Source organism: Somniosus microcephalus, chromosome 5, assembly GCF_052327205.1.
Source record: "Somniosus microcephalus isolate GS21.2 chromosome 5, FLI_Smic_1.0, whole genome shotgun sequence".
NCBI lineage: Eukaryota > Metazoa > Chordata > Chondrichthyes > Squaliformes > Somniosidae > Somniosus > Somniosus microcephalus.
The window spans coordinates 19,222,027-19,247,223 of NC_140991.1; the positions used below are offsets into that span (position 1 = coordinate 19,222,027).

The 25,197-nt window shown below is 48.8% G+C and overlaps 1 protein-coding gene across 2 annotated transcripts in view; it reads left to right on the forward strand.

Annotated features, from left to right (window-relative positions):
* Positions 1-25,197, forward strand: part of mindy4 (MINDY lysine 48 deubiquitinase 4) — a 277,344-nt gene that overhangs the window by 152,992 nt on the left and 99,155 nt on the right. For both annotated transcript variants that reach the window (XM_085987410.1, XM_085987411.1), the window contains exons 7-8: positions 3,813-3,922; positions 18,121-18,237. In XM_085987410.1, the coding sequence (XP_085843536.1) occupies positions 3,813-3,922; positions 18,121-18,237 (227 nt within the window). The remainder of the gene's footprint in view (positions 1-3,812; positions 3,923-18,120; positions 18,238-25,197) is intronic.

Below are 25,197 nucleotides of genomic sequence, written 5' to 3' on the forward strand. Positions count from 1 at the left end.
TGTGCCCTTATTGCACGCTTCTTTAATTTCCCTTTTAATGCCATCCCCAACCTCCGCCTTACTATTTGGAGGTCTATATACCACTCCCACTAACGTTTTCTGCCCCTTAATATTTCTCAATTCTACCCATACAGATTCCACATCATCAGAGCTAATATCCTTACAATTGTGTTAATCCCTTCTCTAACCAGTAATGCTACCCCACCTCCCTTTCCTTTTTGCCTATCTTTCCTGAATATCGAATACCCCTGGATGTTGAGTTCCCAGCCTTGGCCATCCTTGAGCCATGTTTCCGTAATCCCAACCAAATCATATTCGTTTACCTCTATTTGCGCAGCCAATTCATCCACCTTATTACGAATGCTCCTCGCATTAAGACACAAAGCCTTCAGGCTTGTTTTTTTTTATGCTCTTAGACCTATTAGAATTATTATTTGCTGTGGCCATGTTTGATTTAAACCGTTGATTTCTCTGACTGCCTCTTTTGTTTTTCTCCTTCCTATCTTTTGCTTTTATCCTTGTTTCCCTTTCCTCTGTCTCCCTGCTCAGGTTCCCAACCCCCTGCCAGTTTAGTTTAAACCCTCCCCCAGAGCACTAGCAAACACTCCACCTAGGACATTGGTTCCAGCCCTGCCCAGGTGCAAACCGTCCGGTTTGAACTGGTCCCACCTCCCCCAGAACCAGTTCCATTGTCCCAGGAACTTGAATCCCTCCCCGTTGCACCATTCCTCTAGCCACGTATTCATCTGAAATATCCTTCTATTTCTACTCTGACTAGCACGTGGCACTGGTAGCAATCCTGAGATTACTACCTTTTGAGGTCCTATTTTTTAATTTACCTCCTAACTCCCTATATTCCACTTTTAGGACCTCATCCTGCTTTTTACCTATATCGTTGGTGCCTATCTGCACCACGACAACTGGCTGTTCACCCTCCCCTTCCAAGATGTTCTGCAGCCGCTCTGAGACATCCTTGACCCTTGCACCACAGAGGCAACACAACACCCTGGAGTCTCGTTTGCGGCCGCAGAAACGCCTATCTATTCCCCTTACAATAGAATCCCCTATTACTATAGCTCTCCCGCTCTTTATCCTCCCATCCTGTGCAGCAGAGCCATCCCTGGTGCCAGGAAGTTGGCTGCTGCTGCTTTCCTCTGATAAGCCATCCCCCCCAACAGCACTCAAAGTGGTGTATCTGTTTGAGAGTGGGATGTCCACAGGGGACCCCTGCACTACCTGCCTGCGCCTAGTACTCTGCCTGTTGGTCACCCATTCCCTTTCTTCCTGTCCAACCTCTACCTGCGGTGTGTCCAACTCCGTAAATGTGCTATTCACGTCGTCCCAAGCATCGCGAACGCTCCAGTACGCATCCAATCGCAGCTCCAGTGCCGCAATGCGGTCTGTCAGTAGCTGCAGCTGAATGCACTTCCTGCACATGTTGTTGTCAGGGACACAGGAAGTGTCCCTGAGTTCCCACATATCGCAGGAGGAGCATACCACGTGGCCGGGCTGTACTGCCATGACTTACCCTTTAATTAATTGAATTTAAATTAAATCAATCAATCCCACTAATTACACGACAGTTAAATGGCTTACCAACAGTCCCCGCTACACCAGAGAGACCTTGGTAACTATAAACCACAGAGTTAAAGTTTCAAAAAGAGAGAAATACTCACCAACCAATCACTTACCTGCTTCCTGGTGACGTCACACTTTGATTACTTTTTACCTCTCTCTCCCGCTGCTGAATTGGTAAGCCTCGCCTCGTTGCCGCCGCTTTTAAGCTCTGCCGCGGTCCTTACTCCACACCCAGGTCCGCCGCTCTGGTCGGGCCTCGCCTCGTTGCCGCCGCTTTTAAGCTCCAACGAATCCTCACTCCACACCCAGGTCCGCCGCTCTGGTCGGGCCTCGCCTCGTTGCCGCCGTTTTTAAGCTCCGCCGCGGTCCTCACTCCAGACCCAGGTCCGCCGCTCTGGTCGGGCCTCGCCTCGTTGCCGTCGCTTTTAAGCTCCGCCGCGGTCGTCACTCCACACCCAGGTCCGCCGCTCTACCATGAGCGTCCTACCACTCTTACTTACTCCATCTCGCCCTATCAACATATCCTTTTATTCCTTTCTCCTTCATGTACTTATCTAGCGTCCCCTTAAATGCATCTACGCTATTCACCTCAACTACTCCTTGTGGTAGCGAGTTCCACATTCTAACCACTCTGAGTAAAGAAGTTTCTCCTGGATTTATTAAAGAAAGAAAGACTTGCATTTCTATAGCGCCTTTCACAACCACCAGACGTCTCAAAGCGCTTTACAGCCAATGAAGTACTTTTGAAGTGGAGTCACTGTTGTAATGTGGGAAACGAGGCAGCTAATTTGCGCACAGCAAGCTCCCACAAACAGCAATGTGCTAATGACCAAATAATCTTTTTTTTAAAGTTGGTTGAGGGATAAATATTGGCCAGGACACCAGGGATAACTCCCCTGCTCTGGCTATCATATTTATAGCCCCTAGTTTTCGTCCCCCTCCTCCGCCCCCCCCCCCCCCCCCCCCCCAGCAAGTGGAAATGTCTGCTCTATGTCTACCCTATCGAACAATGAAATGCATCATTTATGTTTCTACTTGTGTGGAAATCTCATTGCCTTTCATTTTTTGGGTGGGATTTTTGCTCCGGTGAGGGATGTTAGTGCGGTTGGGGAATGGTATATTTTCATTCAGGCACCCAGTGTCGCCATCAAATGCTTCTAGATCAGACGGCTGCAGTGCAAAGCTTCTGCTACGCTGTCCCATCAGTGCACAACCTACTGCACCAGTGAGACATTCTAGTCCCTCATAAGAGCACCCATTCTTGTGGTCTGTCTGACTGCCAAATTAGGCCATGCCTCCTAAAACCTGGGATGAAACTGCCAAAAGTAATTTCACATAGTCCTCCCCAAGAGCAGTAAGAGAAAGGAGACCTTTGCCTCATTCGTTTGTATCCCAGGGATTAAAGGATAATGCTCCAAACCAGTCTTTGGGAAGCTTGAGTGTCCTTTCAGAGCTGGGAAGACACTCTTATAATATGTGAAAAATCTCCCCCCTGAGCATGCTTCTTCATCCAGCCGCCGCCTCTTCCCCTGCCCCTCGTTCCTCCGATTTCCACTCCTATTTCCCCTCTATTCCTCCCGCCTTGTATGCCTGTACAACCCGCTCCCTCCTCTCGTCCCCACTTTTCACCTTCCCCTTCTCCTGCCTCCCTTCCTCGCCCAGTTCCCCATCCCCGCTCCCCCCCTCTCCCGCTTCCCCCCCCCCCCCGCTCCACCTCTCCCCCCTTCCCCGGCAGGACAGTATAATTATAGCATGCTCAGTTTCTATAGGCAGTTCCATTAAGATCATTTTGTAGCTAATGAGTCTGTACACAGTGCAGTAGATGAGCAGTGTATCCGTAGAGTTGCTGTCTTAAATGAATATGAAAATAAGTGCTGCTTTGAATCTTCCTTCAAGCGGTGTTAATGTTATGACAAGATTGGAGCACAAGAACTTTGAAGTGCAGGAATAGGCCATTAGTCCAATCAGTCTGATCTTTTTGGAAATCAATCCCAGCTATCTACCTTCTCACTCAATCCTTCTTTCCCCAGAAATGCACTAATGCCTCTTGAACCCAGTTATATGGTCTGCTTCAAAGCCTTTCCCTGGTTACTTATCAACAACTCTTACCCAGGCATTAGCATGGCCTGTTTAGTGTAATGCAGGTCACTGCTCTGGAGTTTGTTTGGATTGAGAATACACAATACATGTAATTATTTGGCACAACCTGAAAGTTTGTTTGATTTATTTTGCAGCTGACATTGATGATGATGATGACTTGGATGAAGTCGAAGAAATTCCACCCATCAGTTCTCTTCGTAAGCACCACATTGACTCGAAACCTATAGACCTGTCTCTTGCAGTAGTAAGTTGTTTTGTTATCATTCTTTCAGTGTTTATCACCGTACACTTTACAAACATTTTCATTTCTGTTCTTAGTGGAGCGATGGCAAGTGTATTAAACTTCCTGATCACCTTGCCAGGGCTAGAAAAAGCAATAATCCTGAGGATTGGGAGCAGTTTAGGAGTCAACAAAGGAGGACAAAGGGATTAATTAAGAAAGGGAAAATAGAATATGCGAGTAAGCTAGCAGGGAACATAAAAACTGACTGTAAAAGCTTTTATAGATATGTGAAGAGAAAAAGATTGGTGAAGTCAAGCGTAGGTCCCTTACAGTCAGAATCAGGGGAATTTATAATGGGAAACAAGGAAATGGCAGACCAACTAAATACATACTTTGGTTCTGTCTTCACAAAGGAGGACACAAATAACCTCCCAGAGATGCCGGGGAACATAGGGTCTGATGAAAGAGAGGAACTGAAAGAAATCAGTATTTGTAGGAAAATGGTGTTAGGAAAATTGATGGGACTGAAGGCCGATAAATCCCCAGGGCCTGATGGTCTACATCCCAGGGTACTTAAGGAAGTGGCCCTAGAGATAGTAGATGCATTACTGGTCATCTTCCAGAACTCGATAGACTCTGGAATGGTAGCTAATGTTACCCCACTATTCAAAAAAGGTGGTAGAGAAAAAGCGGGGAATTATAGACCGGTAAGCCTGACATCGGTAGTGGGAAAAATGCTAGAGTCTATTATAAAAGATGTAATAGCAGAGCACTTGGAAAGCAGTGACAGGATCGGACAAAGTCAACATGGATTTACAAAAGGTAAATCATGCTTGACTAATCTACTGGAATTTTTTGAGGATGTAACTGGTAAAATAGATAAGGGAGAACCAGTGGATGTGGTGTATTTGGACTTTCAGAAGGCTTTCGATAAGGTCCCACACAAGAGATTAGCGTGCAAAATTAAGGCACATGGGATTGGGGGCAAGGTATTGACTTGGATAGAGAACTGGTTGGCGGACAGAAAGCAAAGAGTTGGAATAAACGTGTCGTTTTCCGAGTGGCAGGCAGTGACTAGTGGGGTACCGCAAGGATCGGTCCTAGGACCCCAGCTGTTCACAATATATATTAATGATCTGGACGAGGGAATTGGATGTAATATCTCCAAATTTGCAGACGACACAAAGCTGGGTGGAAGGGTAAGCTGTGAGGAGGATGTCGTGAAACTCCAGTACGATTTGGACAGGTTGGGTGATTAGGCAGAAACATGGCAAATGCACTATAATGTGGATGAATGTGAGGTTATCCACTTTGGTGGCAAAAACAGGAAGGCAGATTATTATTTGAATGGCAATAGATTGGGAGAAGGGGAAGTGCAAAGAGACCTGGGTGTCCTTGTGCACCAGTCGCTGAAGGTAAGCATGCAGGTGCAGCAGGCGGTTAAGAAGGCAAATGGTATGTTGGCTTTCGTAGCAAGAGGGTTCGAGTACAGGAACAAGGATGTCTTGCTACAGTTGTACAGGGCCTTGGTGAAACCGCACCTTGAGTATTGTGAGCAGTTTTGGTCACCTTACCTGAGGAAGGACGTTCTTGCCATGGAGGGAGTGCAGCGAAGATTCACCAGGCTGATACCTGGGATGGCAGGAATGACGTATGAGGAGAGATTGTGTCGATTGGGCTTATACTCACTGGAGTTTAGAAGATTGAGAGGGGATCTCATCGAAACCTATAAAATTCTGTCAGGTCTGGACAGACTAGATGCAGGAAGGATGTTTCTGATGGCCGGGGAGTCCAGAACCAGGGGTCATAGTCTAAGGATAAGGGGTAAGCCATTTAGGACTGAAATGAGGAGGAATTTCTTCACCCAGAGAGTGGTGAACCTGTGGAATTCTCTGCCACAGAGGGCGGTGGAGGCTAGTTCATTAAATATATTCAAGAAAGAGTTGGATATATTGGATATTTGAGGCTAAAGGGATATGGGGAGAAGGCAGGGACAGGGTACTGAATTTGGATGATCAGCCATGATCACATTGAATGGCGGAGCAGGCTCGAAGGGCCGAATGGCCTACTCCTGCTCCTATCTTCTATGTTTCTAAGTACTGGAAGTGTGTGGATATTTGGTGAAGACAGGATCCTTCTCCTTCCTGGCTAAAAACACAACCTGCATTTTCAATCCTGATTTTAACTAGGGGCAGGCTGGGTAGCCGTGAATCCGCAGAGTTGATCGGGAGGCCCGAGGCCATGTTACCTCCCGGGTTTCATTAGAATATCATGGGTGGCTGTCCTTCCTGCTCGCCTGTGGAATCGGGCAGCCTGTCGCGTGCAATTTTCAGTGCGACTTCTGACTCCGCTTCAAGCGGGGATGCACCTCTTGGAGCCGGGGTGCATTCATCCGCTTTCATGTCCTGTCTTGAAACTGTTTATAAAGTGGTGGGAACTGTGGACTCTCTCACAACAGGAGTCCATGTTCGTAGGCTTGGCAGCTGTTGAGGAAGCTCAAACGGCATTCCTGCAGGCTGTGGTCTCCAGCATTGGGAGATAGGTGTCCACCTTGGACCAAGTGGTGTTCAATATCGGTGGTCTCCCGGTCGGCCTCCCACCTTGCACCCTCCGTAAACTTGAGCTCATCCAAAACGCTGCTGCCCGTATCCTAACTCGCACCGAGTCCCGTTCACCCATCACCCCTGGCTCCTGGTCTGGCTACGTCTCCATTTTAAAATTCTCATCCTTGTATTCAAAACCCTCCATGGCCTCACCCCTCCCTATCTCTGTAACCTCCTCCAGCCCTACAACCCGCCGAGATCTCTACGCTTCTCCAATTCTGGACTCTTGCGCATCTCCGATTTTAATCGCTCCACCATTGCCGGCCGTGCCTTCAGCTGTCTAGGCACAAAGCTCTGGAATTGCCTCCCTAAACCTCTCCGCCTCTCTCTACCTCTTTCTCCCCACCTTTAGGATGCTCTTTGACCAAGCTTTTGGTCACCTGTCCTAATATCTCATTATGTGGCTTTAAACACAGAAACACAGAAATCACACATTGCAGATAGAGGCCATTTCGGCCCATCGAGCCTGCACCGACACATATCCCACCCGATCCCCGTAACCCCTACACCAACACATATCCCACCCTATCCCCGTATTTAATCCCCCTAACACTAAGGGTCAATTTATCATAGCCAACCAACCTAACCCGCACATCTTTGGACTGTGGGAGGAAACCGGAGCACCCGGAGTAAACCCACGCAAACACGGGGAGAATGTGCAAACTCCACACAGACAGTCGCCCGAGGCCGGATTCGAACCCGGGTCCCTGGCGCTGTGAGGCAACAGTGCTAACCACTATGCCACCGTGCTGCCCAAACCTTCTTTGAAGAAAAGCTCTATGGGTAGAGCATCTGGTTGTGAGATGATTTTGAGATGTTTGGTATTCATCGCCTTTATTACATTTGCCGTTTTTTGGACTACAGTGTGGTGTCATAGCCGCTTCAGTCCGGATTCTCATTATATCATTGATGTAGGAGTTCTCTGAATGGACATGGGAGTGGGTGAGGTGGTACCAAGGCCATGCTAAGCAGAGGGGCCGGGGAACGAGCAGGTCGCCAGAATTGCCGAGCAATGAGCTGATCCCTCACACTTCTGCTTGGAAGGTATTGAGGTGGCCCTCCATTTTACTGCTGCTTCCTCCTCCTCTTCCCCTTGGTCTTCGTTGTCCGATGTGATTTGCTGCTCAGGTTGTGATGTGTGCAACACACGGCACCTGATGACCGTAGGGACCTCCCAGACCCGCCGAGACACCTGAACCTCATCTTCAGTAACCATGATGATCCTGGTGGCCCCCCTTTTTTTTTTATTGATTAACAGGATGCGGGCGTCGCTGGCAAGGCCAGCATTTATTGCCCATCCTTATTTGCCCTTGAGAAGATGATGGTGAGCTGAGTGGCTTGCTTGGCCATTTCAGCGGGCAGTTAAGAGTCAACCACAGTGCTGCGGGTCTGGAGTCATATACAGACCAGACCGGGTAAGGACGACAGATTTCCACCCCTAAAGGACATTAGTGAACCAGATGGGTTTTTACAACAACCCGTTAGTTTCACGGTCACCATTACTAATACTAGCTTTTTATTCCAGATTTTATTTAATCGAATTTAAATTCCCCAGCTGCCGTGGTGGGATTTTAACTCGCGTCTCCGGATCATTAGTCCAGGCCTCGGGATTGCTAGTCTAGTTTGCTAATGTACCCCTGGCTTCCATTATATCTGTGTTGCTCGAGAGGGGTGGGGTTGCGGCTGGGCATCGTGAGCCACGACTGGGAGGGGGATTCCCTTGTGCCCCAGCTGCCACGCTTCCTAGTTCCTGTGATTTAGATATTGGCGGGATGGTAGAGTGTCTCAGGATAAATGCGCCGTGACGGCTGCCTAGGTACTTGGCAGAAACCTGCATGATCCTGTCTCTGTGATCACCCACTGGCTGTTCGTCGATTGAGTGCCATCCTTTTCTATTGATGAATGCTGCTGCCTACATGTGGGCAGTCAATGACGGCCTGTGAGCGGGGGGAGGTCGGCTACTGCTGCTAATCCCCTAGCTCGCTCCCGCTGGGTCACCTGTTTAATCTGGGAGCTGCAGGCAATGTCCCCTGCAGCAAAGTGGAGCCAGTGGTGAAGAAGTTGAGGGGTGGGGGTGACTTTAAGAGCCACTGGTAAAGCACGGACCCCTGCTCCAGCAGGCAGCAGGTCCCCTTGCAGGAGTTTGCAGAGGCCTGAGGGAACCTGCCTGGTGAAGCAAGCTCCTTGGATAGGTCCAAGCAAGTTATTCTGTGCCTGTACACTCTGTTGGCCTCCTACGATCAGCCCCCTTCTGGTGTCTTCTGAGAGGCGATCTTCCTTCTCCCACTTTTCATTCATCCAAAAAAGGCAATAAAGCACCCATTATGATGAGAGCAAGGTTTCTGAGGTAAAGTAAGGCAAAACAAAAGTGTGCAAGAAACGACCTGGGAGCTGGAGGCTCTCCTGGCACGCCAGACAACGAAGATCCAGTGACTCGCTGTGATATAGCTGTGTGCTCCTTTTTTATAAAGCCACCAATCCCACTGGGTTTTAAATAAATGACAAAAGAAAGCCATGGATTTATACGGCGCCTTTTATGACCTCAGGTTTTCCCAAAGTGCTTTACAGCCAATGAATTACTTTTTGAAGTGTAGTCACTGATGTAGGAAGCATGGTAGCCAATCTGCACACAACAAGGTCCCACAAACCGCAATGTGGTGGTGATCAGATAATCTGTGTTTTTAGTGATGATGGTTGAGAGATAAATATTGGCCAGGACACTGGGGCGACCTCCCTTGCTCTTCTTTGAAATCGTGCCGTGGGATCTTTTACGCCCATCTGAGACGGCAGACGGGGCCTCGGTTTAACGTCTCATCTGAAAGACAGCACCTCCGACGGTGCAGCAGCCCCTCAGCACTGCACTGGAGTGTTAGCCTACATTTTGTGCTCGAGTCTCTGGTGTGGGGCTTGAATCCACTACCTTCTGACTCTGAGGCGAGAGTGCTACCCACTGAGCCACAGGTGATGCTGACGCTTCACTGATGGCTTTCAAGCTGGGTGGGCCTCCTATTTGTGGCGCCGATGTCATCATCGGGCCCCGACTTTTGCTTGACAAGTAGGCCCCCGCCTGGCGCACCCCACCTCGATCGCCATTTTAATGACCACCCCCCTGGCCTGTTGGCACCAAGTGGACTGGGTTTAAATCTAGGCTTTAGTGTCTAGGCTCTCCTACAAATAAAGTCCAGTATGGTGAGCTCCTGCAGGATGCACAACATCTATGGAATTGTAGCCCAGCAAGGAGTTGATGCTCTCAGGAGAGATGGGGCAGAGAGAGAATTGGCAAAAAAAAAATTCTAGCACAAAGAAAGACAGACCTTGCATTTCTATAGCACCTTTCATGACCTCAGGATGCCCCAAAGCGCTTTACAGCCAATTAAGTACTTTTTATTTTTAAGTGTAGTCACTATTGCAGTATAGGAAAGCTGAGAGATTTCCATGCTGGGAATGGACCATTTCAGAAGTAACAACAACTTGCATTTATACACCGCTGTAAAAAACCGTCACAAGGCACGTGCCAGATGTGTAATCGGACAAAAATTGGCTCCAAGCCATGGAAGGAGATTATTAGGAGGGGGTGACTAAAAGGTCTCACTATTTAGACTCGGTGTCAGCAGCAAGCACCCCCAGATAAAGAAATAACAACAGAAAATGCTGGAAAAACTCAGCAGGTCAGGCAACATCCGTGGAGAGAAATTTGAGTTGACGTTTCGGGTCGAAACCCTTCTTCAAAACTGGAAAGAAAATAGAATAGATCGAAGGCAAGGCTGCGATCGAACAAAAGAGACAATAAAAGATATTCGAAGCCAGACGAGATGGTAATAGGCCCGTGGAGACAAAAGGCAGCTGAGATTAGGTGTGAAGTGTGCTGGCAGGTAAGAGACAGCTGCCAGGTGAGAGAGAGAAACAAAAGGAAAGTAGGGGGGTGGGGGGAAAGGAGGACCCAAAACAAAGGGATGGAAAAAATTATAAGTAAAAAAGTAATAGGGGCCGAGGTTATGATCTGAAATTGTTGAACTCGATATTGAGTCCGGAAGTCTGCAAAGTGCCTAGTCGGAAGAGGAGTTGCTGTTCCTCGAGTTTACGCTGAGCTTCCGTGGAACAATACAAGAGGCCAAGGACGGTGAGGTCCGAGTGGGAATGGAGCTGTGAAATAAAATGACAGGCAACCGGAAGCTCGGGGTCACCCTTACGGACTGAACGAAGGTGTTCCGCAAAGCGGTCACCCAATCTGCGTTTGGTCTCCCCAATGTAGAGGAGACCGCATCGTGAGCAGCGAATACAGTATACTACATTACAAGCAGTACAAGTAAATCGCTGTTTCACCTGGGAGGGGTGTTTGGGGCCCTGGACAGTGGGAAGGGGGGAGGTATAGGGGCAGGTGTTACATCTCCTGCGCTTGCACGGGAAGGTGCCAGGCGAAGGGGAAGGGCTGTTTGGGGTGATAGAGGAGTGGACTAGGGTGTCTCGGAGGGAGCGGTCCCTACGGAATGCTGAAAGGGGAGGGGAGGGGAAGATGTGTTTGGTGGTGGGATCACTTTGGAGGTAGCGGAAATGGTGGAGGATGATCCGTCGAATGTGGAGGCTGGTGGGGTGAAAGGTGAGGATAAGGGGAACCCTATCGTGGTTCCGGGAGGGAGGGGCGGGGGTGAGGGCAGAAGTGCGGGAGATAGAACGGACACGGTCGAGGGCCGTGTCGACCACGGTAGAGGGGAATCCTCGGTTGCGGAAAAAGGAATACCTGTCGGAAGCACTGGTGTGGAAGGTGGCATTGTCGGAGCAGATACGGTGGAGACGGAGAAACTGGGAGAATGGAATAGAGTCCTTACAGGAGGCGGGGTGGGAGGAACTGTAGTCCAGGTAGCTGTGGGAGTCAGTGGGCTTGTAGTGAATATTGGTCGATAATCTATCCCCAGAGATGGAGACGGAGAAGTTGAGGAAGGGAAGGGAAGAGTCAGAGATGGACCATGTGAAGGTGAGGGAAGGGTGGAAATTGGAGGCAAAGTGAATGAAATTGTCTAGTTCGGGGTGAGAGCAGGAAACGGCACCGATACAGTCATCAATGTATCGGAAAAAGAGGTGAGGGAGGGGACCTGAGTAGGTCTGGAACAAAGATTGTTCCACATAGCCCACGAAAAGGCAGGCATAGCTAGGACCCATGCAGGTACCCATAGCAACACCTTTGATTTGGAGGAAATGAGTGGAGTTAAGAAGTTGTTCAATGTGAGAACAAGTTCAACCAGGCGGAGGAGGGTGGTGGAGGATGGGGACTGGACGGGCCTCTGTTCAAGGAAGAAGCGGAGCGCCCTCAGGCCATCCTGGTGGGGGATGGAGGTGCAGAGGGATTGTACGTCCATGGTGAAAAGGAAGCGGTTGGGGCCAGGAAACTGTTAAAGTGGCGGAGGGCGTCCGAAGAGTCGCGGATGTAGGTGGGAAGAGACTGGACAAGGGGAGAAAAGATAGAGTCGAGATAGGAAGAGATAAGTTCCGTGGGGCAAGAACAGGCTGAAACGATGGGTCTACCAGGGCAGTCCTGTTTGTGGACCTTGGGAAGGAGGTAGAAGTGGGCTGTGCGGGGTTGGGGAACGGAGGTTTGTGGCAGCGGGGGGAAGATCTCCAGAGGAGATGAGGTCAGTGACAGTCTTGGAAATGGTGGTTTGATGTTTGGTAGTGGGGTCATGGTCCAGGTGGAGGTAGGAGGAGGTGTCGGAGAGTTGGCGTTCAGCTTCCGCTAGGTAGAGGTCTGTACGCCAAACAACAACAGCACCATCCTTGTCAGCGGGTTTAATGACAATGTCAGGGTTGGATCTAAGAGAATGGAGTGCTGCAAGTTCAGAGGGAGGTAGGTTGGAGTGAGTGAGGGGAGCAGAGAAATGGAGACAGCCGATGAAGCAACAAGGTCCTTGCAACCTGTTCCATGTCTACCTCCCTGTTGTACCAATCTGACCTTTCCATTTATACTGCAGTGCATGGCCTCCTGTCCATTAAATACTTCCTACATTTCTTGGAGATAAAGATTGAGAGCAGTTGCTACTGCTGAGGAAAAAAGTTTGAACAATGCAACAGAGTCCCTCTGAAATTAATTTAGTTCCTAATTAAAGTTGAAACTTGCCTCTATTTCTTACATTGGATATCCCTACGGTCTCTCTGGGTGACGTCGACAGGTCACAGCTGAATTATGAGCAGTTCTGCACTGGTGATTTCTGATCACTAAGGACAGGGTTGAGAATTATTTCAATTTGAGAGTTTGCTCATCTGTGTGTACCGTGGGCTACAGACCAGTTTATTCATCTGTCAGCTTATCCCATCCAGTGTTTGTGCGTAGAGATTGAAACTTTGCTGTCCATATCCTAGCTTGCACCAAATCCTGTTCCCCCATCGCTGACCTACATTGGCTCCCAGTGCGGCAATGCCTCGATTTTAAAATTCTCAGCCTTGTTTTGAAATCCCTCCGTGGCCTCGCCCTTCCCTATCTCTGTAACCTCCTCCAGCCCTACACCCCTTCGAGATCTGTGTGCCCCTCTAATTCTGGCCTCTTGAGCAGCCCCGACTTTCACCGCTCCACCATTGGTGGCTGTACCTTCAGCTGCCTAGGCCCTACTCTCTCAAATTCACTCCCTTAAACCTCTCTGCCTCGCCACCTCTCCCTCCTCCCTTTGAGTCGCTCCTTAAATCCTACCTGTTTGACCAAGATTCTGAGCACCTGTCCTAATATCTCATTATGTGGCTTGGTGTCAAAATGTATTTGGTAACGCGCCTGTGAAGTGCCTTGGGGAGTTTTACTACAGTAAATGCAAGAAATATCTTGATCATAAAACAGTAACAAACAGGAAATATAAAACCTTTATTATATCAGACAAGCATTCACTGATCAAGGGCTCTCATTGACCTCTGGTTCCATATTTACAGCCGGCTTATAAAGAATTTGCTTTCACCAGTAACATGGATAGGGGAAGGAAGAACAATATTAAGTAAAGAATTTTTAATAGAAAATCCAGATTGGGTTAGATGGGGCAAAAAAAGGTTCATTTCAGAAAAAAAAATGTGGGTAACACGCTGGAGGTTAAAGATGTACAAGAACAAACCGAATCAGTACAATATATACAAATTTTAATTTTCAATTAAAAGTTCACAAGATAATTATGGATGAAGAAGATTATTCGATCCATCTGGTTCATCCATTTGGAAATTTCCTCAAGTTGTATTTTAGGTGTTTATTTTTGTAGTTCCTTGTTGATGTGGAAAAGCTTTTGCCTGGGTTGGGCTTTCACATGTGCTGATTGTCCTGATACTTTGCTCAAATAGCTATTCCTCGTGTTTGAACCTGGACAAATTGCAGGAGCCATCACAGCCCAAGTCCTGTCCCATCCCATATGTGTGTGCATATGTACACGTACATGCGCACCAATAGCAATGGGAATGGCCAATCTTTGTTTTCCTTACACTCTCTCGCACAGAGTACGACTCCAATGTTCTTGGCAGGTCTCTGACTGGCTGGTTATTTTTGAGCTCGAAGAAGGAGACAATTTGATCATAGAGGGAATGTCATGATTCTGTTCTCACCCGAGGCTCACTTTCTGGCATAATCGGGAACGGGATCCCTGGCTTATTCATTTTCAAGCCTACTAGCCTGGGGGCATTGAAAGAAAGAAAGACTTGCATATATATAGCACCTTTCAGGAACTCTGGGTGCCCCAAAGCACTTTACAGTGTACTTTAAAAAAAAAAAGTAGTCTCTGTCATAATGTAGAAAATGCGGCAGCCAATTTGCGCACAGTAAGGTCCTACAAACCGCAATGTGATAATGATCAGATAATCTGTATTTGTAGTGATGATGGTTGAAGGATAAATATTGGCCAGGACATGGGGGGAGCTACCCTGTTCTTCTAAATAATGCGATGGGATCTTTTACGTCCACCCGAGAGAGCAGACGGCGCCTCGGTTTAACGTCTCATCTGAAAGACGACATCGCCGACAGTGCCGCACTCCCTCAGTACTGCACTGGAGTGTCCGCCTCGATTATGTGCTCATGTCTCTGGAGTGGGATTTGAAACCGCAACCTTCTGACTCCGAGGTGCTACCCACTGAGCCCAGTTTTAACACTGCCTCCCGTGAGATCAGCTAACTGAACAAAGAGCAAAGATCAGACTTGGGACCTCCTTTGTCTTTTATTTCCTTGGCACATTTACCAGTCGAGCATTGGGAGAGGCGTGCCCTGCAGGTCCTGCCTCGCAGTCTCGCCTTTGGTCCTCTACAAACTATAGCATAGTGTGTGTCTGGTCTGGTCCGGAGCAAAGGCTTGGTCACAGTGGGGAGTGGTCATATTTTATGTAAGTGAAGGTTTCATATGGAAGTGGTATTGATTTAACGGGTAGAAAATGAGATGATACCATATTTTTAAGTTGGGGAGGATCACTCTGAGGTATTTAAAGCTTGATTTCACCAGGAAAAGGATTTAGGCTGTGGAAAGCACGTTCTATAATTGGCATTCTTTGCACTAAATACACATTATATTCTGTTGGTGTCACAGACCTGTAGCTTTAACAGCCACTCCTGCAGCTGTTTCCTAAGCTGCTGTTCATTCTGAAAGGAGGTAAGGCAGCTCTGGTGGACGTGTTGGGATTGGTATCGAAGGACTGTTGGGGGGAGGTGGGGGTGGGGGGGCGGGCGGAGAGAAGAGTCGAGAACTCTTGAGAATAAGCAAATGCTGGACAAAGCACAGCAGGTCAGTCAGCAACTCAGACAGTGAAGGCAAGTTTAACGCTTTGGATGCACTGCTGAAGGCTCCCAACCTGAAACATGAATTGATCATCTCTGAAGCTGATCAGCCTGCTGCCCTTTTCCAACACATTGTCCTTTTTGTTTCTGATTTCCAGCACGGGTTTTAGGGCAGATACACGGTACATCTATTATTTTATTATATATATATAAAACGGTTGGTCTTTCTGTCTGTCTTTCTGTCTGTCTGTCTGTCCGGCTATACAATCAAAAGTTAAAGAGCGTACCTACACACATGTTATATCAAAAGAAAGCTTATGATTAGGGGATCTAATAGGCGTATTTACTTTTTGGTCAGACAAAAATTGTTCAGACAGTATACAAAAAAGGTTCAAAAAACGGCAACATTCCGCTCATTAGCGTTGAGCGACGTGATGGTTGACCAATCGTACAGGGGATTAACCTGATGGTTGACCAATCGGTACGTCACAGGGGGTGTTTCATTGCGTGTGTGGGCGGGGCATCCTACAGGGGATAGCGTTGAGTGACGCGATGCTTGACCAATCCTACACTTGAGTGACCTGATGGTTGACCAATCGGTGCGTCACGGGGGGGGGGGGTTCATTGTGTGTGTGGGCGGGCCTAATCCTTCTGAGCTGAGGTGAGTGGCCGCCATCTTGATTCCTAACTCTTGATTTATTTTTCCTACTTTGTGTGTGTGTGGAGGGGATTTTGGGAGCGAGTTGAGGTGGGGAAGGATTTCCCCGGCAACCGGGCTTGGGCCTCTCTCACAGCCTGTAGCCCCTCAGGGGGGTGGGGGGTTACCCTGGCGCCCGGGCCCCCTCACAGCCTGTAGCTGCTCAGGAGGGGGGGGGGCGGGGAGGGAGGGAGGAGGGTTACCCCGGCAACAGGCGGCGTCTCCCCCCCCGTCTCTCTCTCTCTCTTCCCCGCGCAGCCCGAAAACCCAGGGGAAGAGGGAAGCGAGCAGGTGAGCGGTGGCGTCTCACTCTCTCCCCCACCCCCAGTCTCTCTCTCTTCCCCGCGCAGCCCGAAAACCCGGGGGAAGAGGGAAGCGAGCAGGTGAGCGGCGGCGTCTCACTCTTCCCCGCGCAGCCCGAAAGCCCGGGGGAAGAGGGAAGCGAGCAGGTGAGCGGCGGCGTCTCTCTCTCTCTTTTCCCCCCCCCCCCCCACCGCAGCGAAAGGCGTTCGTCTGCCGCCTGGCCAACCGGGTCCAAAGGCCTGCCGCGTTAACGATGAGGAACCCTGGGCTCGCTTCGGAGCGATGGGCACCCGGCCTCCCGATGTCGGACTGACTCCGTTCTGGTACCGGAAAGGAGGGAGAGACTGGGAGGGAAGGAGAGGGGTGAGGAGAGGGGCAGGGAGGGAGAGAGAGTAAAGCAGGGAGAGAGCGTGAGGGAGGTAAGGAGTGAAGGGATGGGAGAGGGAGGGAGAGCTCGCCGCCTTCCTTACTTCGCAGGGGTCCATCGGGCCAGGCCTGAGGCGCTCCTTTCCCCCCTCTCTCTCTCCAGGCTAATCCCGAACTAAATCCAGTAGTCTCTCTCTCTCTCTCTCCCCCCCCACCCCCCCGTCTCTCTTCTCCCCGCCGTCTCTCTCTTCTCCCCGCCGTCTCTCTCTTCTCCCCGCCGTCTCTCTCTTCTCCCCGCCGTCTCTCTCTTCTCCCCGCCGTCTCTCTCTTCTCCCCGCCGTCTCTCTCTTCTCCCCGCCGTCTCTCTCGTCTCCCCGCCGTCTCTCTCGTCTCCCCGCCGTCTCTCTCGTCTCCCCGCCGTCTCTCTCGTCTCCCCGCCGTCTCTCTCGTCTCCCCGCCGTCTCTCTCGTCTCCCCGCCCTCTCGCTCGTCTCCCCGCCCTCTCGCTCGTCTCCCCGCCCTCTCGCTCGTCTCCCCGCCCTCTCGCTCGTCTCCCCGCCGTCTCCCTCGTCTCCCCGCCGTCTCCCCGCCCTCTCGCCCGTCTCGTCTCCCCGCCCTCTCGCCCGTCTCCCCGCCCGCCGTCTCGCCCGTCTTCCCCCCCCCCCCTGCCTCCCCCTCTCTCTTCCAGCAACAACATGCCCTCAAAAAACCCTCGGCACCGCCGGGCACTCCAGCTAGTAAAATATAAAATATTACACATGGGTTGGAAAAATATGCGACCCAAGTATGCAATGACTTGGATTCAGTTAGCATAGGGTGCTTTAGAAAGAGTTTGAAGAGCAATAGTAGTCTCGTGACTTGCAATGCGGCAAAGCAATCAAAAAAGCAAATAGAATCCTGGGATCTTTAGCTTAGAGTAGTGGAGTATAAGTCTATGAACGTTATATTAAGGCTTTACCATGATAGAAATGATTGCTGGAAATATTAGTGGACAAACAATTAACAGTAAATATAAGCTTGGCTTAATTGGCAGCATTTTCACCTCGGTCACAAGCCCCACTTCCAGGACTTGTGCACGTAATGTGGGCTTCAGTACAGTACTGAGAGAGTGATGCACTGTTCGAGGGACCGTGCTTCAGATGTGAAGTCCCGCCATGTCCTGTTGTCAACCCGTCCCGTCCCCCCCTCAATCAACGCCACCAAATAAGCACAGATTAACTGGTATAACAACAGAGAATGCTGGAAATACTCAGCAGGCCAGGCAGCATCTGTGGAGAGAGAAACCAAGTTAACGTTTCAGGTCTGGGACCCTTCATCAGAACTGAAAAAAGCTGGAAATGTAACATATTAAGATATTTTGGCTTAATATCTGTTGCATTTCCAGGTTTTTCCATTACACCGAAGGTAATGAGGTAAAACAGAATTAAATGCCACAATGTACCAGACAGTTATGTACCCGACAGATGACCTTATTAGGCCAGTTAGCAACTTTTCTTGAAGGCAACTTAACTTTTTTTTTAAATATGTTGTTTGCAGCAGCTGAAAAATCTTCTATTTGGGTCCAGCTTTTCCTGCTTTGCTGAGGAATGGAAGATACAGAGTTTCACCTTTAATGATCTACCTGACTTAAAATACGGCATCGTTCAGAAGAAGGTGAGGTGTTTTCTCTTGTTCTTTGTTGTTGTACATCACCGAAAGTAAGATACAGGAAACTCTCGATTTACCAGCACCTAAATAACCGGAAATCTCTGTTAACCGGCAAAATTCAGGGGTAGGTTCAGGTAAGTTTTACTTCATATTAGTGGCCGTTCCTGGATCTGTGGCCGTGTAACCGGGGTTCCTGCACCTGTTGCTAAGCAACAGGGATGCCTGGATCTTGTGGCCGGGTTCCTGCACCTGTTGCTAAGCAACAGGGAAGCCTGGATCTGTTGCTGTGTACGGGGCTCTCGTACCTTTTACTATTCCTCTCTGTAATCCGGACTTTTTGATAAACCGGCACCACGCCGGTCCCGTTGGTGCCGGATAAAAAAAAGTTTCCTGTATGTCATTTAAAAAAAAAAAAAAAATCGCTCCTGTGCTTAAAATACATCAGCTGCGATTGAGCTGTACTGGTTTCCTAAACAAGAGATAATACTCGGGCACCAGCCGACTCTGTAATTTCCACTCTCGGTACGAGTCCACCCTGGAAACCCACAGGGCCCCCCAGGATGGTTTGGCTCTCGGCCACGCAGTAATCGCCACCGTCGGCATGAGCTGACTTCTGCAAGCCTACAGGTCTTGTGATGATCTGGCACCAGCCCACCCCATAATTTCCGCCCTCCGTACGAGTGCACTCTTGGAAAAACCCACAGCCCCCATAATGGTCTGGCACCAGACAACCTTGTAATCACCAAGACTGCCTACTTCCGCCTCCGTAACATCGCCCGTCTCCGCCCCTGCCTCAGCTCATGTGCTGCTGAACCCCTCACCCATGCCTTCGCTACCCCTCGACTCGACTATTCCAAAGCTCCCCTGACCGGCCTCCTGCCTTGCACCCTTCGTATACTTGAGCTCAACCAAAACTCTGCTGCCTGTATCCCAACTCGACACCAAGTTCCCGTGCACTAAATATGTCTGATTTTTATACCTGTAAATTGAATGAACTCGATTTTTAAAAAAAAGAACTTGCACCTACATCACCTTTCACTATCTCAGGGCATCACAAAGCGCTTCACAGCCAATGAAGTACTTTTGAAGTGTAGTCACTGTTGTAGTGTAGGAATGCTATATTGCGTCCCCATGCCATTACTGCTATTTGATAATGTCAGTGATGGGGAGGAGTTGGAGACGGGCTCTATTGATTAAAATGCAGTTCCATATTAGTCTTTAAGCCAGTCTGGCATCACCAAGCCCTGGCTGAAGCTGAAGATCCCTGTGTGGGTAAGACATTTAAAAAAAAAACAAACGCATCAAAACTGATCTTTTTAAATTAATTATTTTTTTACATAGACACCTTTTATTTTTTTCGTGCCAATTTTCTTTCCTCCTTTTTCACCGTGCCAGGTGTCGTCCAGCGTCTCGCCCAAGTAATCATTGTTTCAAATGTGCGAGCCTTGACTGTCAATGAGATACTTTTGATGTGTAGTCACTGTTGTAATGTAGGAAATGCGGCAACCAATCTCACAAATAGCAGTAATGACCAGATAATCGATTTTAGTGATGTTGGTTGAGGGATAAATATTGGCCCAGGACACTTCCCTGCTCTTCAAATAGCGCCATGGGATCCTTTACATCCATCTCAGCGGGCAGATGCTGGTTTAGCATTTCATCTGAAAGACGGCACCTCCACGGGTTCTGAATGAGCCTCGCTTGTTTTGCTCAAGTTATTGGGGCAGAAGAGGGGGAAAAGGAGGCCAGTCTCAAGTTTTCTCACTCCATCAGATCCTTCTTCAGTCCTCTAGCTGCTGCCACAGCAAGTATTGCCACCCCTGTACATGTCTGACCCGGGGTCGGTGGTACTCTGGCAGGAAGGCAGGGAACCTGGCTGGTTTCCCTAGCCCTGCCCCCTCAATCATTTAAATGCGGCAACCCAATCGATGGGTGGGCAGCCTCGATCCTTGCCGGGGGGCGGGGGGAGGTGCGGTGGAGGGGGGGGCGTGGATTTTGGATGCCATTTTCAGGGCTAAGGACCTGGCATTCCTCTGACCGCTAGACCACGGATGAAATGAAGCCCACAGTTTGGGTCCGGTTTGCCTCCAAACCTCTCCGGTGATCCTACTGATTGGAGAGAGTTCTCGCCGTGCCGAAGCAGCGCTATTGATTTTAGTACGGGGGCCACAACATCAGACTGCCTGGACCCAGTCACTCAAGTTTTCCTAATGAACTACTGGCTGAGTATGCATTGTACCTAGCCAAGTGCCTCCAAATGGTGGTTCCCAGGCTGGTACAAAGTCTCGCTGCACTTGCCCTGCCCCGCCCCCCACCCCCCCTTCAACCTTTAAGGTCAAATGGAGCTGCTCCCTATTTCCACCATCTACAAGGCACAAGTAAGGAGTGTGATGGAATACTCTCCACTTGCCTGAATGAGTGCAGCTCCAACAACACTCAAGAAGCTCGACACCATCCAGGACAAAGCAGCCTGCTTGATTGGCGCCCCATCCACCACCTTAAACATTCACACCCTCCACCACCGGCGCACCGTGGCTGCAGTGTGTACCATCTACATGATGCACTGCAGCAACTCGCCAAGGCTTCTTCGGCAGCATCTCCCAAACCCGTGACCTCTTCCACCTAGAAGGATAAGGGCAGCAGGGAACATCACCACCTCCAAGTTCCCTCTCCAAGTCTCACACCATTCTGACTTAGAAATATATCGCCGATCCTTCATCGTTGCTGGGTCAAAATCCTGGAACTCCCTACCTAACGGCACTGTGGGAGTACCATCACCACACGGGCTGCAGCGGTTCAAGAAGGCGGCTCACCACCACCTTCTCGAGGGCAATTAGGGATGGGCAATAAATGCTGGCCTTGCCAGCGACACCCTGATCCCATAAACAAAAAAAACAAAAACAAATCATGGGTGTGGCCTGGAGCCGAGGAGACCAGAAATAATGGTCTCGGCTGTCTTTCAAACACAAAGTATTATCTTGAACTTTATTTCCCCTTTAAAGAGAGTGACACAACGCACAGCCGGGGTTTATTTATTTGGGAAGAACCCAATAACGCAGAGTGGAGGAGGGCCTTTTCACTTGGTCCTGTTGTGCGCTGGCGAGGAGGGCAGAGTTTTTGACCGTTGCCATGTGAGCATGTAAAAATATGCTCTCACTTCCCATGCGAGCTGCCTACAGTTTGTTAACCTGGCTGGAGCTGAAACTTTCTCTGCCTTTCAGAGTAACTGTGCCAGACCGTGATTTTTAAAAAATATCTCGGAATAGTTGTTTGTTTAACCCTTCCTTTGGGTGACCTGAGCATACATTCGTCGGCGCTGCTGTCAGCTTTTTTTTGTGTAATTAATGTTTTTCCACATGTTGTTTTACGAATTAGATACACATGAAACTGATTCAACCCTTGTCAGAACCGAAATAAAATTATGTTTTAGAATTTCAGAAAGCCATTGTGGGAACCAAAAAGACAAATATTTTTTTTTAATCTGAGAAAACATTGCTAAATATTTATATTGATTGCCTCAGTTTTATTGCGGGGCGGGGACTGGGGAGAAACAATTACAGTTCGGATTTCTTTGACCGATGAATGGTATTGGGATTCGGGAAGTAACTGGGTTTTTGCCTTGAAAGATGAAAGAAGAGTCGTAGAGTCATAACGGCACAGGAGGAGGCCATTCGGCCCATCGAGTCCGTGCCGGCTCTCTGTAGAGCAATCCAGTCAGTCCCATTCCCCCGCTCTATCCCCGTAACCCTGCAAGTTTATTTCCCTCGAGTGCCTATCCAGTCTCCCCTTGAAAACATTGAGTGTCTCCACTTCCACCACTTCCGTTGCAGGTCCTCACCACTCGCTGCGTAAACAAGTTTTTCCTCACATCCCCCCCGGTATCTCTTGCCCAAAACCATAAATCTGTGTCCCCTAGTCCTTGTACCATCAACTAGTGGGAACAGCCTTTCCCCGTCTAGTCTATCCAAACCCGTCATGATCTTGTACACCTCTATCAAATCACCCCTCAACCTCCTTTGCTCTAATGAAAACAAATCCAGCTTCTCCAACCTGTCCTTGTAGCTAAGATCCCCCATCCCCGGAACCATTCTGGTAAATCTCCTCTGCACCCTCTCAAGGGCCTTCACATCCTTCCTAAAGTGTGGTGACCAGAACTAGATGCAGTACTCCATCTGTGGCTTAACCAGCGCTTTATAAAGGATCAGCACAACTTCTCTACTTTTGTACTCAATATCTCTATTTATGAAGCCCAAGATCCCATATGCTTTGCTAACCACTCTCTCAATATATCCTGCCACCTTCAGGGACCTATGCACATTAACTCCCAGGTCCCTCTGTCCCTGCACACTCTTTAAAACTGTGCCATTAAGTCTATATTGCCTCTCCCTGCTCCTTCTGCCAAAATGCATCACCATGACTAAGAATGACTATGTACGCCCTTGTATAGATGTCTTCCTGTTTGTGCATGTACATCTGACTAGAAGTTGCTAAAAAGGGGGGGCCATCCATTTAATTACATTTTGCTCTGACCTTTGAGACTATTTGGCGATTTTAACAACAGAATCGACAATTTAAGACACTCAACTTTTTGACTTGCATTGGAAAATAACGGATAATCCGCTTTCCCCCAAAACACTGGTACAGTTCCCGATATAAATGGAACCTGACTTACTGTGAATTTACTTTGATTATAACATTAAACATTCAGGTAAGGACGAGTAGCATTTGAAAACAATATTCCAGTGTCCTTCAGGTAATCAAGCGCCTGCAAACTGCAAAGAAATATTAGCCCGAACGTAGGATAAATATGGTACAGGAAACTTTCTTTTTACCGGCACCTAAATAACCGGAAATCTCTCTTAACCGGCAAACTTCAGGAGTAGGTTCAGCTAAGTTTTACTTCATATTAGTGGCTGTGTAACCGAGGTTCTTTGATCTGTGGCCGTGTAACCGGGGTTCCTGCACCTGTGGGACGCCTGGATCTGTGGCCGTGTACGGGGCTCTCGTACCTTAGTAAGTATACCTCTCTGTAATCCGGACTTTTTGATCAACCGGCACCACGCCGGTCCTGTCGGTGCCGGATAAAAAAAGTGTTTCCTGTAGTTCCTTGATTGTAAAGCCCTTTTGGGACGCCCCAAGGTCATGAAAGGTGTTGCACGTCTTTACTTATTTAAAAATCTAATTCCCTCTGGAATGTTTCTAGGGAGCATGGACTTTCAGATTAAAGGGTCTTTTCACATCAGAAGAATCTCTATGCAGACAGGAAGTGCTTTGACAGTTGGGGTTCAGGCAGCCCGATCTATAACACACTAGAGTTTAGTGTTATCTTGGTTCCAACGCGCATGATAACTGCGTCCCAGTTAATTACTTTGATCCCGGGATGATGCACGCCTGTCGTTGGAAAGAATTGTGGCTCGTATTTGCAGCACGTGACTCAGGAGGGTGGGGGGCACAGAATGTTTTCTGGAGAGCCGAAAATGAACAGGATTGACTTTTTTAATTGTTGTTTTTAAAAGTTCTTTCTAGTTTCCCCACAGTGGCTCAGTGTTACATTTGTTCAGCGGGACTGAGCCATGCCACACACAGAAAGGTCCCAGGTTTAATACCCAGCCGGTACTGAGTTAGCAGACCTCAGCTGTGAGGACAATTGGCAGCTGTAGCTCTGGTCTAGGAGGGGGGCGGGGGGACGGAGAATCAGCCAGGGGTGTCGCCCCGATCTGTGCTGTGATTCTATGATGCTTGCCATTTGGCCCATCGTGCCTGTGAAAGAGCTAACCAATTAATCCCATTTCAACCCTTTTCCCCATAGCCCTGCAAATCTTTCCTCTTCGAGTATTTATCTAATTCCCTTTTGACATTTATTGTTGAATCTGCTTCCACCGCCCTTTCAGGCAGCGCATCCCAGATCATCACAACACGCTGTGTAGTCAAAAAAAATTCTCCTCATTTCCCTTCCCCCCCACCTTGGTTCTTTTGCCAATTACCTTAAATCTGTGTCCTCTGGTTTGTTTGTGTCACGCACACCTGATGAGGATAAGATTGGGCTTGGCAAATGATGCCTTGCGTAGTTGAATAACCCATTGACTGGGTGAACGCATGAGCTTCGGCCACTTGGGAGAGTTGCTGGGGACACTAATATGGAGTCAGAATCTTTAACATAGAAACATAGAAGATAGGAGCAGGAGTAGGCCATTTGGCCCCTCGAGCCTGCTCCGCCATTCAATGAGATCATGGCTGATCATCCAAATTCAGTACCCGGTCCCTGCCTTCTCTCCATATCCCTTGATCCCTTTAGCCTCAAGAAATATATCCAGCTCTTTCTTGAATATATTTAATGAATTGGCCTCTACCGCCCTCTGTGGTAGAGAATTCCACAGGTTCACCACTCTCTGGGTGAAGAACTTCCTCCTCATCTCTGTCCTAAATGGCTTACCCCTTATCCTTAGACTGTGACCCCTGGTTCTGGACTCCCCGGCCATCGGGAACATCCTTCCTGCATCTAGTCTGTCTAGTCCTGTTAGAATTTTATAAGTTTCAATGAGATCCCCTCTCATTCTTCTAAACTCCAGCGAGTATAAGCCCAGTCGACCCAATCTCTCCTCATACGTCATTCATTGATGGGGGAAAAAGCATAAAATAAACATCAGTGCAATCTGATGTTGACGGCTCTAATCAAAAAAGTAAATTGATAAACTCACAAGTAAACCAGTTTCAGTAATAATGAGCTTCAGTTTAAATGAGCACTTGGCGTATTTACCAGCTGTCGGACGAGCTGAGAATCACTTAATTATACCCAGTTAAAATTATGGTAATATTTCATCATTGCACATTGACATTGCGTGAATTGCAAGTCAGAGCTGACACTAAGGGGGCGATTTTGCCAGCCTTTGGAGGCGGGACTGCTGGGAAAATGGCAGAAACTGGGAGCGGGTACCGAACCTGCCTCCGTGCCATCTTCCCAGGAGG